Below are 14,408 nucleotides of genomic sequence, written 5' to 3' on the forward strand. Positions count from 1 at the left end.
GTAAGTGTGGCCAGTTCTCTGCGGTTGAGATAGAAATGTTCTCTCGGAGAAGGGTGTTAAAATCCCAATAACTATGCTTAGTGCTGTAAAATAGCGGTTTTTTACAGTGTGGGGCGCTGTTGGAGGATTCCAGAAGGCCAAATTGTATTAAATTAAAAAGATATGGTTGATGTTTTCAAGTCAAAGGTGACTTCTTCAGATAAAGTTTCTTAGCCTGATGATTTTAAGAGGTGTGGCTTAACCAACTGTGATTTCCTTCAGAAACTGCTGTGTATTTCAAGCACTTACAGTAATTCTGATAAAAGCCAGGTTAAATGCATTTATTTGAGTAGAGATTGAATATTTGACCACGTGGAGTTGTTGCTAATGGTTTAAATATTATTTCCTTAATAAATTGTACTTGTCTCTCTGAAATAAAGGAATAGGAAGGGCTGTAGGCATTTAGTGTACTACTCGTGACAAATGTTGTTGTCTTATTGTAAGTATCTCCTTATACAAGCTGTTTTTAAAATCTTTCCTTTTTGTTCTTGCTTGAATTTCTATGTACAGAGCTAAATAACTTGCTAAATTTATTGGGGGAATGTGAGTAAAGGGCTGTTGTTAATTGGTGCGTGTTCTGCAGGTGCACTGTAAGGGCTTTTGCTTTCTTTGTCTTGTAAGCAACATGGAATTTCCTTTCTTCTCACTGACTTGTCTCATTTTTTGGATGAGGTCTTTTTTTATCTGGAAAAGAATAATCTGACTTAGAAATTGTCTTCTGTAAATTCAACTGACCTTTAAGTAGGCAACAGATTTAATTAAAAATCCTTTACCTTGAAACCAGTAATAAGGTTACTGTGGGTTTGGGGTTTTTTTTTTGGTTATTTGTTTCAAATAACTGGATGTGTAGAAACACCCGACGGATTTAAATGATGGGCAAATTTACCTAGTGGTTATTTATTTCAAATAACTGGATGTGTAGAAACACCCACGGATTTAAATGATGGGCAAATTTACCTAGTAGATACTCAAACTGAATAAGGAAATGAATTATTCAAAAAGACTCACCCCTTTCAAATGGTGTCACAATGATGTGTGTTTGGCCTAAACGCAGGGCTGGTTGTGAAGAGTTCTGTGGGTTCTGTAGTGCAGCATATTTTCAGGAGAGCAGTTCACTGGTATTTAAGGAGCAGCGCTCTGCAAGGAGTGGGTTTAGCAGTACAGAGCATCTATTGGGAGTGTGTTGGTTAAGATTTCAAGTGATTCTTGCTGCTTAAAAATTATAGTAATTTAATTTATATTAAAACCAATACTCTGTAAAGTAGGTTTTGCAAAAATCTGGAGCTCTACATCTGCCGAGATTATACTGACATTTTATTCTTTTATTTTTTTATTTAAAAACCCTAGATGAGCAACAACAGTAATAAGAGAGCACCCACAACAGCAACGCAGAGACTTAAACAAGACTACCTTCGAATTAAGAAAGATCCAGTGCCTTATATCTGTGCAGAGCCTCTCCCATCGAATATCCTTGAATGGTAAGAGGTGGAACAAACTGTTTGCTCACTTATGGAGAGAACAGACCTTTCCAGGTCATCAAGTCCGACTCCCTTGCTCCTACAGCTTGTATGGAAAACTCGGGTTTGGGAGGTGGCGTAGGAGCCTTTTGCTGAAGCAATATTGATTTATTTATTTTTTCTGGACAAATCGATACTGTGATGGCTTTTGTATTGTTTAAATTTCCTTCTTTGTTTTAGGCACTATGTTGTCCGGGGACCTGAAATGACTCCTTACGAAGGTAAAAGTTCGCATGTGGCAAAAATGTGCGTGTGTTTTAGGTTAGGCTTGGCATGCCTAGGTCATCAGGTGCCTGTTTGAATGGGCAAAATGTAACGACTGTAAATAGCTGTAAAAACTGTTAGTGCAGTGTCAAAGTTGTCCATGACCTGTGTGATAGCTTAATTAATTACTAAAGGTCTTGGAGTGTATGAGTGGGTTGTACGTGACAGTCAAAGATAATTTCAAAAAATCTCATTTTGTGACCACTTAAAGGTGAACTGAGACATATGTTCTCTGTCTTAATTTCTCTGGAGAAAGCAAAGAGCATAAAAGCCTTTTTAATTTGTTGTAGTCACAAAATCTTTTAGAAACTGGATTCTTCGTAGGATTATATTTGCAGTTAGCCGTGGTTTTGGGAGGCTGACCCTTTTGTATTGTATCAAATACGCTGTGGCTGGTTTGTATTAAATATATGATGGACTGGACAACTGGAAGTCCTGTTTGCAATGTGCACGTGAGAGAATTGCCTTCAAAGTAAATCTGCCGCAGGTATGGATGATTTTTCCTGTGGTTTAGAGGCACAAAATCGAGGAGCTTGATCTTTTTAGTGTGAGGGGGAGGAGCAGGCAAGTAAAGAGTTTTATGTGGTCCATTTTGAGTAGCAGTTTAGGTCTTCATCTTCGTGCAAAATAAGTAATTCATCTCTTTATGTAACGCAGGTGGCTATTATCATGGGAAACTAATATTCCCCAGAGAATTTCCTTTTAAACCTCCTAGTATTTATATGATTACACCTAATGGAAGGTTTAAGTGTAATACAAGGTAAGGATTTTCTTCTAACCCTTAAGCAATTAACACCATTTTAGCAATATGTGCGACGTGGGATCTTTTTAATGACAAAATTAAACCGTGCTGCCTGTCGTATCCTTTTAAAGGTTGTGTCTTTCAATCACCGATTTCCACCCGGATACGTGGAATCCAGCTTGGTCGGTCTCGACGATCTTGACGGGCCTTCTTAGTTTCATGGTGGAGAAGGGCCCCACACTGGGCAGCATAGAGACCTCCGAGTTCACAGTAAGCTCCGACTTTGGTGGCGGTGCTGTTTGTCAGCAACACTGAACGTGACCTCAGAGTTCAAACAGCAGCAGCAGCAGCTGGCATTTGGATATCTTGGACATTTAATGTATAGTTGCCTGCTGCAGATGATGGGCAGGTGAATTAAGTAAATTTTGGGGAGTGTGGGGATGGGGAGAGGGTTTCTGAGAGAGCTTAAAATCCCTTTTAGTGAACGATATGGCCAGGACTTTTCTTCCTTCCTTCCCTGTGAAGTGTCTGCCAAGCAGGCACACTAGGACACAACACTGACCCCTTAAGGTGACAAACTGAGGACATAACTTAAGTCTAGAAAATGTCTGTTGTGGTGAATAGCATTCACAAGTATGGAACTTGAAATGTTAAAAGCTAGTCAGCTGGTGGTTTGCACCATCCTGGTGGGAAATAATCAGATGTTGAATTCAAGTGTGTTGACTTTGTTTATATGCAACTGCTGATAACGTTTGTTTCTTCCACAGAAAAGACAGCTCGCTGCACAAAGCTTAGCATTTAATTTAAAAGATAAAGTCTTCTGCGAGCTCTTCCCTGAAGTGGTAGAGGTAAGGGCATTCAACTCTGCACTAATTTTTCTCCAGAGTTCTTCAACTTCTCTGTGTAGATCTGTAAACTGATGGTTTAGGGCTTTTCCTGGACAGTAGCTGGTTGTCACTCGCAGAAGCCTTTTGAAAGGTGCTTTTGCTATGTGTGAGAATTAAAAACTTGAATCTTGAAGCGGAATTGGTTTTCTGCTGCACAAACATTTTATAGAGAGTCCAATACGTGTATTTAGGATTGATACCAAAGCCTTGATTGAGCTCTGTGTGCAGCGGACATGGTTACGGTCCCAATATTTTAGAACTGCGTGCTGGGTTTTCTTGAGTTTGGGTAGGACTAATCTTTGTGTGTCTGGGCTTGGTCCATCAGTACCCTAGGTTATTTTTCTTTAATTCTCCCTTAAGATCGGAGTCTGTTCTTTCTTCCTGCTTAACTTCTGTGATATCTTTTTGGGGAGACAGTACAAATATATGTAATGCAGTTAATTTAGTGTAAAAGACCTACAATATAAAGAAATGTGCTGTATCCTTTTCCTAAAACGTTTGCAATCTTTTCAAAACACCCAATACCTTCACCGCTTACACTTCTGGCTGTTCAGTTTTCTTTTTTCTTCTTTCTCCAGGAGATCAAGCAAAAACAGAAAGCACAAGAAGAGCTCAATAACAGACCTCCATCCCTCCCTTTGCCAGATGTCGTCCCTGACGGGGAAGCACACTACGGTCAGAATGGAATTCCCCTTCTTAACGGGCACGTACCCTTGGCACCTGCCAATCATCCGGGTCTCCAACAGGCCAATCGTAACCATGGACTTTTAGGCGGAGCTTTGGCGAACTTGTTCGTTATAGTTGGTTTTGCAGCCTTTGCCTACACAGTCAAGTACGTACTGAGAAGCATAGCGCAAGAATGAGGATAATAAAACCGAGACCAAATTAGTGATAGTTGCAGAATGAGTGGGACTCTTTTTGGGCATCTGACTCTTGACACTGGGATAAATATTTGTTTTACCAAGTTGCGGGTAAAACGTTGGTTGGCTCATGGGTTATGTTTGGGAAGTGGAGTAGTTTTGGTTAGTCAGAAAATTAAAAGAAGTTCTGCTCGCAGATCCTCTTGTCCTCGCTACTCTCTAGTAGTGGCTCACAAGCAAGTCAAAGCATTATTGATGAGACGCTAACATTTCTAGTGCTTTGATTTTTATAGCCGTTCTCCATCTGTTTGAAATTTGAAAATCTTAAGCAAATAAGGCTTTTTACTTCATTAAACAATTTTTAAAATTTCACAGTTTATGCATATCGTATTTTATTTTCATTAGGGAAGAGTCTGAAATGATTCAAGTAGAAGTTCCATGTGGACTTGGTAAGGGTTTGATTAATGTGACCATGGATGCTACAGAAGATTGCTGGTTTCTTTTTTTAAAATAGAACAAACATCATTGCATATCTAGCCAGTAGTGATTAGGTGAGTGGGAAAATGACACCATGTGTGTTAAATGTGTTGTCTAATTGTCACAATGTCATTGAAGGTTTTATTTGGGCTACAGGAAGTGCAGTTCTCGGCCTTTTGAAATGATTAGCAAGAAAAAACATTGGAATCAGGATACCCTTATCTAGTATTGTTTTGGATTTGTTCACTTACAGATTTCCATTTGGGGAGATGTTATATTTGCAAGCTGTAATACTTAATTCTGATCACAAGGTGCCACTGTTGAAAAAAACAATAAAACTGCACACAGAGATGGAGAGTTGATTGTGTATGTAGAAAACCTCCGAGTTTCTTGGGCTTTGGTAAATGAAGTCACCTTAGCCCTTGTGAAGATAAAAAGACAAATGAGTTTGAGTAACCAGCTTCTTCAGAGTCAGCTGAATTAATCTGAAGTGTCACTAGTAAAGCCTTAAAATTCTGCTTGCTTGAAGATTTTCCTAAAAACAACAAAAAAAACAAAAGCCACCACAAAAAGCGAAACACTTCTAATAATTCATCTGAGATTCTAGATGTTTTTCCTTTTAGGTCTAAGTTCAAAAATCACTGTTCCCCTTCAGATGGTTGATGACTGAAACACTGATGTTAGTTCATGGGATCACAGGACTGTGGATAAACAGTGAAGCTCATAGGGTGGTTCAAAAGTCTGCCTGAAATGACTTCTTAAACTCAGTTTGCTTGGGTTTCCCCCACCGTGCTTAATTTTATCCGAATGCTTTGTTTCATCAGAGGCAACCTTGCCGTGCCTTCCATATTGACAGGGATGCCTTGTCATCTGGGGAAGAACTCCGCTGTTCGCCGTACAACAAAGGTGATGGCAGAGTACAAAGCTCTGCATCTCGCTGCGTAGTCTTATTTTAAGTATTGTGGAGAGCCCAAATGAATTTTACCTCGTGTAGCTAAGAAGGTTTTTGAAACCGTTTTGGTTTTCCCTTTCAGACTTGTTCTCTCTCTGCTTCTCCTTGGTATCTTGAATTGTAAGCAGCAAAAGTGGTGTTAACCCATGAGCCACGCAGCTTAGAGCATCAATAAATGTGACCAATTCTCTGCAGTAGGTAGGAGTTATCAGAACTAGCAGACAGCTCTATACTAAAGAAATCTTAAAGCGATTGAGGTAGGGAAGGAGGAAATGGGGTGTGGGGGGATGGAATTTGGAAAAAGCTGGGGTTTCAAATGTATTTATAAATCTTTGATTTATTTTTTTCTTTTAATTTTATTTTTGCGGTTTTACCAAATCTTATTTATAACTATTTTTTAATTTGCCTCTTGTATACGCTTGATCAGCTCTTGTAAAAAGAGAAGCACCACTTGTATCTGTCTAGAAATGGGTACGTTCTGTCAGTCTTGGGGAGTGCTGGAAAAAGAGGTGGGGTGTCGTGTCTTTCCTGCAGTGGTAGGATTTTTCAGGGTGGCTTGTCAGAGTGCTTGTGTTTTTCTCAAAATGTGTGGACCTGCAGCTGGGGCTGTTCTGCTCTTGGCATCATTCAGACGTGTTTGTGTTCTCGCAATGCCTTTTATTTCTATTGCTGTCACCTACAGACAGACGCTTGTAACTGGTTTTCTGTGTTCTTACCTTATGGGAGTTGTTTTGTCCACATAAATGAAGACAAAGGCAAGGAGACGTGGGGCGTTGTGTGTTGTATCTGCTGTGCCGTGTACCTAAGCCAAGGTAAAAGAACGAGTAAAATCGTGCTGAATCAAAGGCGGTTTGTTGTGCGACAGGTAGGCCTTAAGCTACACCCAGGCATTTGGAGGTGGGTCTTCTGCTTTTAGTAAGTGCCGCAATTGGAAACAAAAAAACGTTAAAGCCTGGACATGCTGCCTTTTTTTTTTTTTTGAGGGTTGGTTGTATTTTAAAAAATAAAAAATTCTGGTTACGGTTTCTGTTTAGTCCCCTGGATTCAGAGAAAGATTTGACAGTCATTTGAGGTGCCATTTGTTAAAAGCTGGCAGAACCCTTGCACCTATGGCTTACAAGAGTTTGATACATCTCCTTGCCTTTGGTAACGGAAGATTTATTCCCTTTTTGTGTAGCTTTTACTGTTTTGTGTTGGTTTTTTGTTTTTTGTGTTTTGTTCTAAACGAATTTAGAATAGCGTGCAGTTATCTGATCTTTTTGTTACCAAAGTCATTAGATGGAATAAACCATTCTTTGCCATCCAACCATACGATCGTGCCCTGAAGCAGCGCGTTGCTTAATGTAATGGAACGAAAAGCTGTCCCTCAGTATATGATACTGGAACAAATGTCTGGCCCTTCACTTTCATGCTGCGATTTCATAGATTTCCGCAAGGTTGTTTTACGCAGGCGGTAGGAAGCTTTTGCGGCTTGAATCAAAAGACGCCTCGACGGTCACCCTCAAAGATCTCGATTTTTAAAATCCTGGATTTGTGTGTAGTCACAACTTTTCTCCCCTTAAGATTTCAAGGTCGCAGAAGTTACCTTACTCGAAGCATGTACTGAGGAGTAGAAGTGACTGCATTGTAAAGTTGTTTGTTCATAATAAACATTCATGATAAAATGTATACTTTCTGTGGGACTGTTTTTGGGAAAGCCATCAGTGGGAGGAAGTATGACTGGATATATATGGACTAAAACAGAGAAGCTGGGGCAAAAGGTTGGTTGTGGGGATCCAAAACGTGGTGGGTTATAATAGCAATTTCTTTATAACATAAAGTGAGGGTTTTTTTGCTTGACTGACATCTCCCAGGGCTGAGCTGTGTCCTAATTTTTATGAAATGATGCATTTTCCTTGATAATAATTTGTTGCTGTTAATGACTTATATCACAACGCCTGTCACAGGAAGAGGAGTAGCGTACAAGGTGATACTTTTCTCGCTGCCCAGGCCAGATCTTAAAGCAGAAAAATTGGGTTTTCAGTGGCAAAATCGCCTAAGGGGAGGATACGAAAAATGACCTTGAAACATTCGTATCACATGGTATTGAAAAGATTTTTCTGGGCAACAAAGGAGGATGGTTTGTTGGGGTTTACTGGGAACGTTTCGACGGGTAAAGCTGTACCTCAGCAATGTTCCCTTGCGCCCCTCGCTCCGAAGAGCTGCCTGCAAGAGACACAAGTCGCGGATTTTCCCTGTTTCTCCGGGTGTCTCTGTGGATTTGCCACGAGGTGGCGTCGCGATCCCGCGTGGGACTGGGCCGGTGGCTTTCGCGGGGGGCAGTGGATGGGGACAAGAGCCGAATGCAACAGGCTGGGGAGGGGGACGACTCTTTTGAAGACTGAAGTCGCCGTAAGGACTCTGTCCACCTTCCCAGGTTTTGGTTTGTTCTAGCAGGTTTTGTGTGTTAACCCCGTCAACAGGTTTGAGTTTGTATTGGATTAGTGTTGGGAAACTTCTCCGTTAAACCGAAGGGATGTGTCATAGGAGTATTCCAGACCTTTATCCGCAGCGAAGCGGTGAGGGGTGTGCGCGTCAGGGAATGGTCACGGGCCTCCTGCTGCACTGGCTTCAAAACCTGCCGCTCTGTACCGAGGCTTAGGAGTTGCTCACTGTACCTGCAGCGGACAACTCCGGGAAAACCCTCCCTTCTGACCTTTTGCCCTTTGGATATTATTCTTAGCGTGTTCTTAGGTGTATCTTGAGTAAAAGGTGAATTGCCTAAGTAGAGTTTGAACGATCAAGTTGCAGGTTTCTTGCCTATTCGGTTTCCTCTCTAGCTTTACAAACACTTCTTACAGTGTTTGCAAACACTGTGTCTGGGCTCTTGCACAGTTTTGAAATCGAAGGGTGGCTTCTTCCTAGGATCTTCCCTATTTCAAAACTTTGCTGGTATAAAATTGATGCTGTAATGTAATGCTGCGACGGGGCTGAGTTTAGAGAAGAAACCATTTACCATTTGTTAGTCACTTTGAGATCCTTGCTTTGCTGTGCTGTGAAATGCCACATTGGCCTATTCCTTTGGTTTTTTCTTTTTTTTGCAAACGGGGAGTGAATGTTCAGGCAAGACTCAGGTACTTTGAGGCTGCTGGAAGTGGAGTGAATGTTCAGGCAAGACTCAGGTACTTTGGGGCTGCTGGAAGTCGGACGCAGGAACAGCAGCAGGAAGTTGTGCAATTTTCTACAGATAATACAGGTGCTGAATTGAAGATTGGAGAGGTAGCAACTGTGCTGATGCTTGGTTTAACCCAACGTAGGGAGTTATCTCCAGTCAGCTTATCCTGCTGGACCATCAAGTAGTGTCACCTTGTGCTTGTGACCGTAGTTAGGATTTCCTTCTCTCGAGTCTGAGGATAGGGTCTTGGGATTCGGCTCTCGGGGTGGGAAAGGAGATGTTGCAGGCAGACAGATGTAGCTCTGCGCCAGCAGAGCAAGAAAACGATTGCCCCGTTCCAGCCTTGGATGTCATTGCTTGCCATGGTGTGTGGATCTGTCGAGCTGTTTAGCTGCAATGACAGATTGTCCTATTAATGTGTCATCAAGTGCACTTTTACAAATTCATGACTTGTCTACAACTAACCTGAAAAAAAGAGGCTTAAGTATGAGAAGGCGCCAAAGAAAGTTAAATATTATTAACAAATAAAGTCTGCCACGTAGTTTTGATGGAATGTGAGCTTGCTGGGGGAGGGGTGATATGCTGTTAACTATTTAGCTTCTGTGTAACTTCCCTTCTTGCTCTTACTCTCTTCTCTTTCTTCTCTCAAAAGATGCTGTAAAAAAAAAAAAAGAAAAAAAAGTGTTCTGCTTATTGATTTGGCACTCACATTGTTCGTGCCTCAGTTTCCTTGAGCCATGGGTTTAGAACTGGTTGCTCCTGATCCACCCTGACTGCTTTTACTGTCCGATGAAGAACTGTGTGGGTGTTATTATTCGGATTATTATTCAGATTACAGCAGGCATGGTAAAGGGATTGTTAAAAGCAAGCAAATCTATTGCTTGCTGACTGCTTCAGGGACTTCAGACAATGTGATCTTCAACCTTTCATCCTTCTTGGACTTTCTCATGAGAACATGCCCAGAGAAATTTTTGCATCGCGCTCCGTATTTGTAGAAAGAATGGGAATATTTGTTCTAGGTGGTGGGCAGCTGAACAAGATTTGTAAAGTGTCCAAGTACTTCAAGATTTCCCTCATGAAGTGCTTGTAGGAGATGTGTAGCCTTTGGTTTTCAGTTCTCTTTAATAAACTGAGCAGCCTCTGATGAGAGCTGGGGGAAAACGAGCGCAGCTAACTAGAGTGCACAGCGAGAGTTCTGGTGTATCACCGTGTGGTGCGATGCTGAGTACGTATTCCAAGCCACATATTTTTAGCTCTACCACACGCTCCTGCACTGTTTTACAAACTTCCCAGAAAAATGGTGATTTCTCTGCGATAATGAAGGGGAGGTACAGAATAGGGCTGAGGGGAGGGAGCAGGGAATGGGCATTGATTTAAATCTGCCTGGCACACGGGGCCAGCTCCACTTATCAGTGAGTCTAATAGGAATGTGAAGAGAATAGGCTTGACAGCTCATTAGAATGTGATCCCTCCTCCTTTTTTTTCTTTTTTTTTTTCTTTTTTTTTTTTTCCCCCTTTCTTGATGGAAACTCATTCAGGAAAGAAGTACTTATTTGCTGAGGTAAAGCAAAAGCTGAGGAGGGTTTTGCCAGTGTGCAGCTGGGGAAAGGAGCAGCGAGAAAAATCAGACGTGATCTACACTCAGAGGTACCTGAAATCTTTCCTAGTGTGAGGGCAGATGAGGAGGAAAACGACACAAGATTCTACATCCTGACAGCTGCTTGCGGCATCGGGACTTACTGCTCATCGTCTCACTAAGGAAAAGTGAAGATAAACTCAGCTAAAGAGGGGAAAGAATCTAGACCTGGGAAAACTGTCTGTTCCTAATGGACCTAGGTACATCCTCAGATTCTTTGCTTCTTGTTTTAACTTTTCCAATATGAGAAATTTTTCTCCTTAGAAGGCTGAGCGCTTGGCTGAGCTGTGATGCTTTCAGCCTCTTCAGAAGAGTAGTGGCTGTAGCAACCTTGGATTACAGTTCCCCAGCATCTTGAAAGGGAAGCATGAGGACTTGTTGCTGAGGACAGGGAAGTATCACTCAAGAGAACAACGCATGGAAGGTATTCAAGCCTGCTTTGAATTGAACACAGTGTTTCGAAGGACAGAAAGTGAAATCTCCTGTTGAAGAGGAACAACCTAACAATCCCCCCTAATGAGTTTGTGTTGTCAGCTCCAGCCGGAGCAACTGTTGCCCTGAGCAATTTGACTTCTCCAGGTTTCATAGTTGAGTGCATTTTAAACGAGTCTGAAGACTTATTTGGGGGGGAGGGGGGGGCAGGGAAGTGACACTTCAAGGTGGGTGGCAGGACTTTCCAGGGCCTCTTGTATTTATGTAAGCTTCAAGAGGCTGAATGGACTTACCTCTTTCTTCGAGTGAATCCAGATTTTCAAACAAGTTTATCTATACCATTTCCATGTGTCCTGCCTGAACAGAGATCTCGCCAGCAACCAGCGCATCCGTGCGTGCTGCTCGCTTGACGTTGCGTAGCCCAGAGGATCGTCTTTAACAGTTCTAACCTATTTATCTTTCTTTTTTTTTTTTTTAGAGAGAAGTCTGCGTCTATTCCTATTACTGGTGGTGAAAGTTTTTGTGCTTGGAGAGTGTTCTTCCTGACTTGGCCCCTCCCTTTTCAAAATGAAGGGGTGCACCTGGGTATTTGTGGCAACTTTACTTTGTCAGCAGTTTTGCCTCTTCAGAGTTACGGCAGCAAAGAGAGAGAGGAAGATGAAGAAGGAACCGAATCAGTATACAGAGCCTTTCAATGCTACCCTCTCGAACAGCGAAGAACTGCACGGGCATCCCAAGGTACGTGTTTATGTGTCATCAGTGCTTGGTAGAACCTATTTCTGGCTGTAATGTGATGCCAGTTCCTTTTTTTTTCCTCCAATGATTGAGGCAATCTTGCCAAATTCCTATTTGATTTTGAAGAGAAATGCTCTCTCTTTTGCCTTTGCATGATTGATTTTCTAGCTTATGGAAGCAAATACCGGAATGCTACAATTTATGATTATTATTTATTTTTGAATATGCATGACTGAAGTTCTAGCCCCATAGTAGCTCATTAAGTGTAAAGGCATTTTTGAGTTCTCTTGTCTGAGCTCCATCCTGTTCAAAACCAACTGATTTTAAAGAGGCAAGTGGGCTGTCACAGTACAGTAATTAAACGGGAATATTAATGTATCTCTTGGAGGCAAACCCTTTACTCTCTGAAATGTAATTTCAGCACTTTCTCAGGCAAATAGAACAGCATAAACATCTGAGCATGCCTGAGCTCTCTCTGCACTGCACCTTCCACCAGAGAGGCTGCTGAGATTGAAAGTTACAGATGAGAAACTTATGATGTAGCCAGATAATCTGTTCGAGGTGATTGTAGCTCTCATAGGAAAGGATTCAGGACGGTCCTAACTGTGTGTGAGTGGTGATTGTAAGACTCTGTGTTCGATACCTCAGTGGCTGTAGCTGGTGACTTCTTAGGCTTAGTGAGTGAATTTTGCAGGCTAGGATACTCCTAGTTACATTTTTGGGAAAATCATCCCAGGTTGAAAGGTGCAAAAAATTTCCAGTAAATTGATCAGAGCCCCCCGAATCATTTAAGAAGAACATTTGCATAGAATGCCTGGGAATAGGAGAGGGGTTAAGGAATTAAAAGCAGGTCCTAGGGTTAGGAGCAGGATGAAATGAAAGGGAAGCTACAACACTGAGAAAGAAGGGGGTCTCCCCTATCACACAGCCCTTTCTCTCCCACAAAAATGTGCCTTGTTTCGAATGGAGGTGACCTCTAAAACATGACTTTGATCACCAGCATTAGGGATGGCAGTCACTATAGCAATAGAGGAACAAACCTGTCAAAAATTGGGGCATGGCAGAAGGGGCAAGTTAGAACAATTGGGCTGACATTCTAAATGTCCTGTTCAATGCTATTGTGAGAGTAATTGGTTAAGGTTGGGCAAGCCTGGGAAACAGTCCTCTCTAAAAAAACCTGGCTGCTGCCCTTAAAATTGTCGTTAGGGGACCGTAAGCAGCATTTCTTCAGCTCATTTTTTTTTGTTGTGTATTGCAGGGCTCTGTCAGGACAGGTTGTGTACATGCTAAATTCTTGAGGTGCTTATAATCAATCACTTTCTGCTGCTCTCTGGAACTGCTGCGAAACGAGCCAGATGCATTGCTGCAACTAAATTTCCATCTATTCTGGAATTGATTTGGCTTGCTGTGAAACGTATCAGACCACAAGCAGAGTATGTTCTGCTTGCAAAAGCGAGCAGAAATGGGTTCTGGTTAATTCTGCTATAGTCATACTTACAGTGTTGCGGGAAGGAACACAGCGCTCGTTCGGAGTGGGCATTCATTAAAACAGACATTGTTTGGAAGCTGCAGTTTCTGTGTTGAAATACTTTGCTTCAAAATATCCATGGCAAAGGTTTGGCTGCAGCAAGAGCTGGCAAGTTCAGTGAAGGCAGGTTCTGTTTAATAAGGCTAGGATGAAACCAAATCTTTGATGTAAATGCTTATGAGCTCTGCTTGATACCCGCTCCCAAATTTTGGAACGTGAACCTTTGTCCTTGGAGTCTCTTTGAGGGGAAGTCCAGGCTTTAGTTAAGTGTCGTCTCTAAATGTCATGGGAGACTATTGTATTTTATATTTCTATAGCAACTGCCTAAGGCAAGGGAATATTCTACATGTACTATAAATGCATTGCTTAAGAGTTGCCACCATTTCTGGAATAAATGACAGTTGCTGTTTACAGCAAAGCATCGCAATTGTTATTCACTAAGTAAAGATGTAATAGTGAAGCTATCCTTGTCTCACCCATCAAGGAAGGTTGAAAGCAGTTCTCTATGGAAGACTGATCTCTCTGAGCCTTGAAGGTACCCCTGTGAGCAGTTTTGTCTTACAGAAGGATGCCCAGCACAGGAAAGTGAAACAGCAGCAGTGTTGTCCCATTTCATTTCTCCGCAGCACGTAACAGGAATGATGGAATTTTTGTGGCCTTGTGCAGTGAAAATCAAGGCTGTGTTTACCTTGGAAAATTCTGTGGCCAGCTGGTAGGTTTATCAAAGCAGAAGGAAGAGGGAATGAAATATTAGCTGAGAGTAGTGATTTTTATTTGTACTGTTGAAAAGGTAGATGTGTTTTCCTTCTAATTCAGCAAAACAACTTGAGACACATTTCTCTTGGGAATTCTTTTCAAACAGGAGTGGAGAAATCTCCCCTTTAACATTCACAGTGCATGAGCCATGTAGTGAAACCTCACCTAAAAGAGGGAAGCAGGAGTCTCAAATCTCCTGATAAACCTGATATTTCCAAGGAAATAGTAAGTGTGTTGGAGTTTGTATGTGGTTTGGATTTTTTTAAAGTTTTTCTCTAGTCTTATCTTTGTTGAGTTTTTAACAATGTAATGTGCTTGCCAAGGAAATTAGTTTTCCTCTCTGACACAGATAGAAAAGAAAGAGCAGAATGGGACTGATGTGATCTTAGATCTTTTCTTGCAAAATGTGATCTTATACCAACAGGGGTT

The 14,408-nt window shown here is 41.7% G+C and overlaps 2 protein-coding genes across 2 annotated transcripts in view; both read left to right on the top strand.

Annotated features, from left to right (window-relative positions):
• Nucleotides 1-1,386: 1,386 nt before the first annotated feature.
• UBE2J2 (ubiquitin-conjugating enzyme E2, J2) lies at nucleotides 1,387-4,681 on the top strand. Its single transcript, XM_009876297.1, has 7 exons — nucleotides 1,387-1,517; nucleotides 1,737-1,777; nucleotides 2,478-2,580; nucleotides 2,694-2,832; nucleotides 3,330-3,410; nucleotides 4,028-4,517; nucleotides 4,548-4,681. Exons 1-6 carry the CDS (start codon nucleotides 1,387-1,389, stop codon nucleotides 4,310-4,312), a joined length of 780 nt encoding a protein of 259 aa, XP_009874599.1. The 3' UTR covers nucleotides 4,313-4,517; nucleotides 4,548-4,681.
• Nucleotides 4,682-11,527: 6,846 nt separating this feature from the next.
• Nucleotides 11,528-14,408, top strand: part of FAM132A (family with sequence similarity 132, member A) — a 15,890-nt gene continuing 13,009 nt past the window's right edge. Inside the window, exon 1 of the mRNA XM_009876298.1 lies at nucleotides 11,528-11,698. Within this exon, the coding sequence (XP_009874600.1) occupies nucleotides 11,528-11,698 (171 nt within the window). The remainder of the gene's footprint in view (nucleotides 11,699-14,408) is intronic.

This window comes from Apaloderma vittatum, unplaced genomic scaffold (assembly GCF_000703405.1).
Source record: "Apaloderma vittatum isolate BGI_N311 unplaced genomic scaffold, ASM70340v1 scaffold5079, whole genome shotgun sequence".
Classification (NCBI taxonomy): Eukaryota; Metazoa; Chordata; class Aves; order Trogoniformes; family Trogonidae; genus Apaloderma; species Apaloderma vittatum.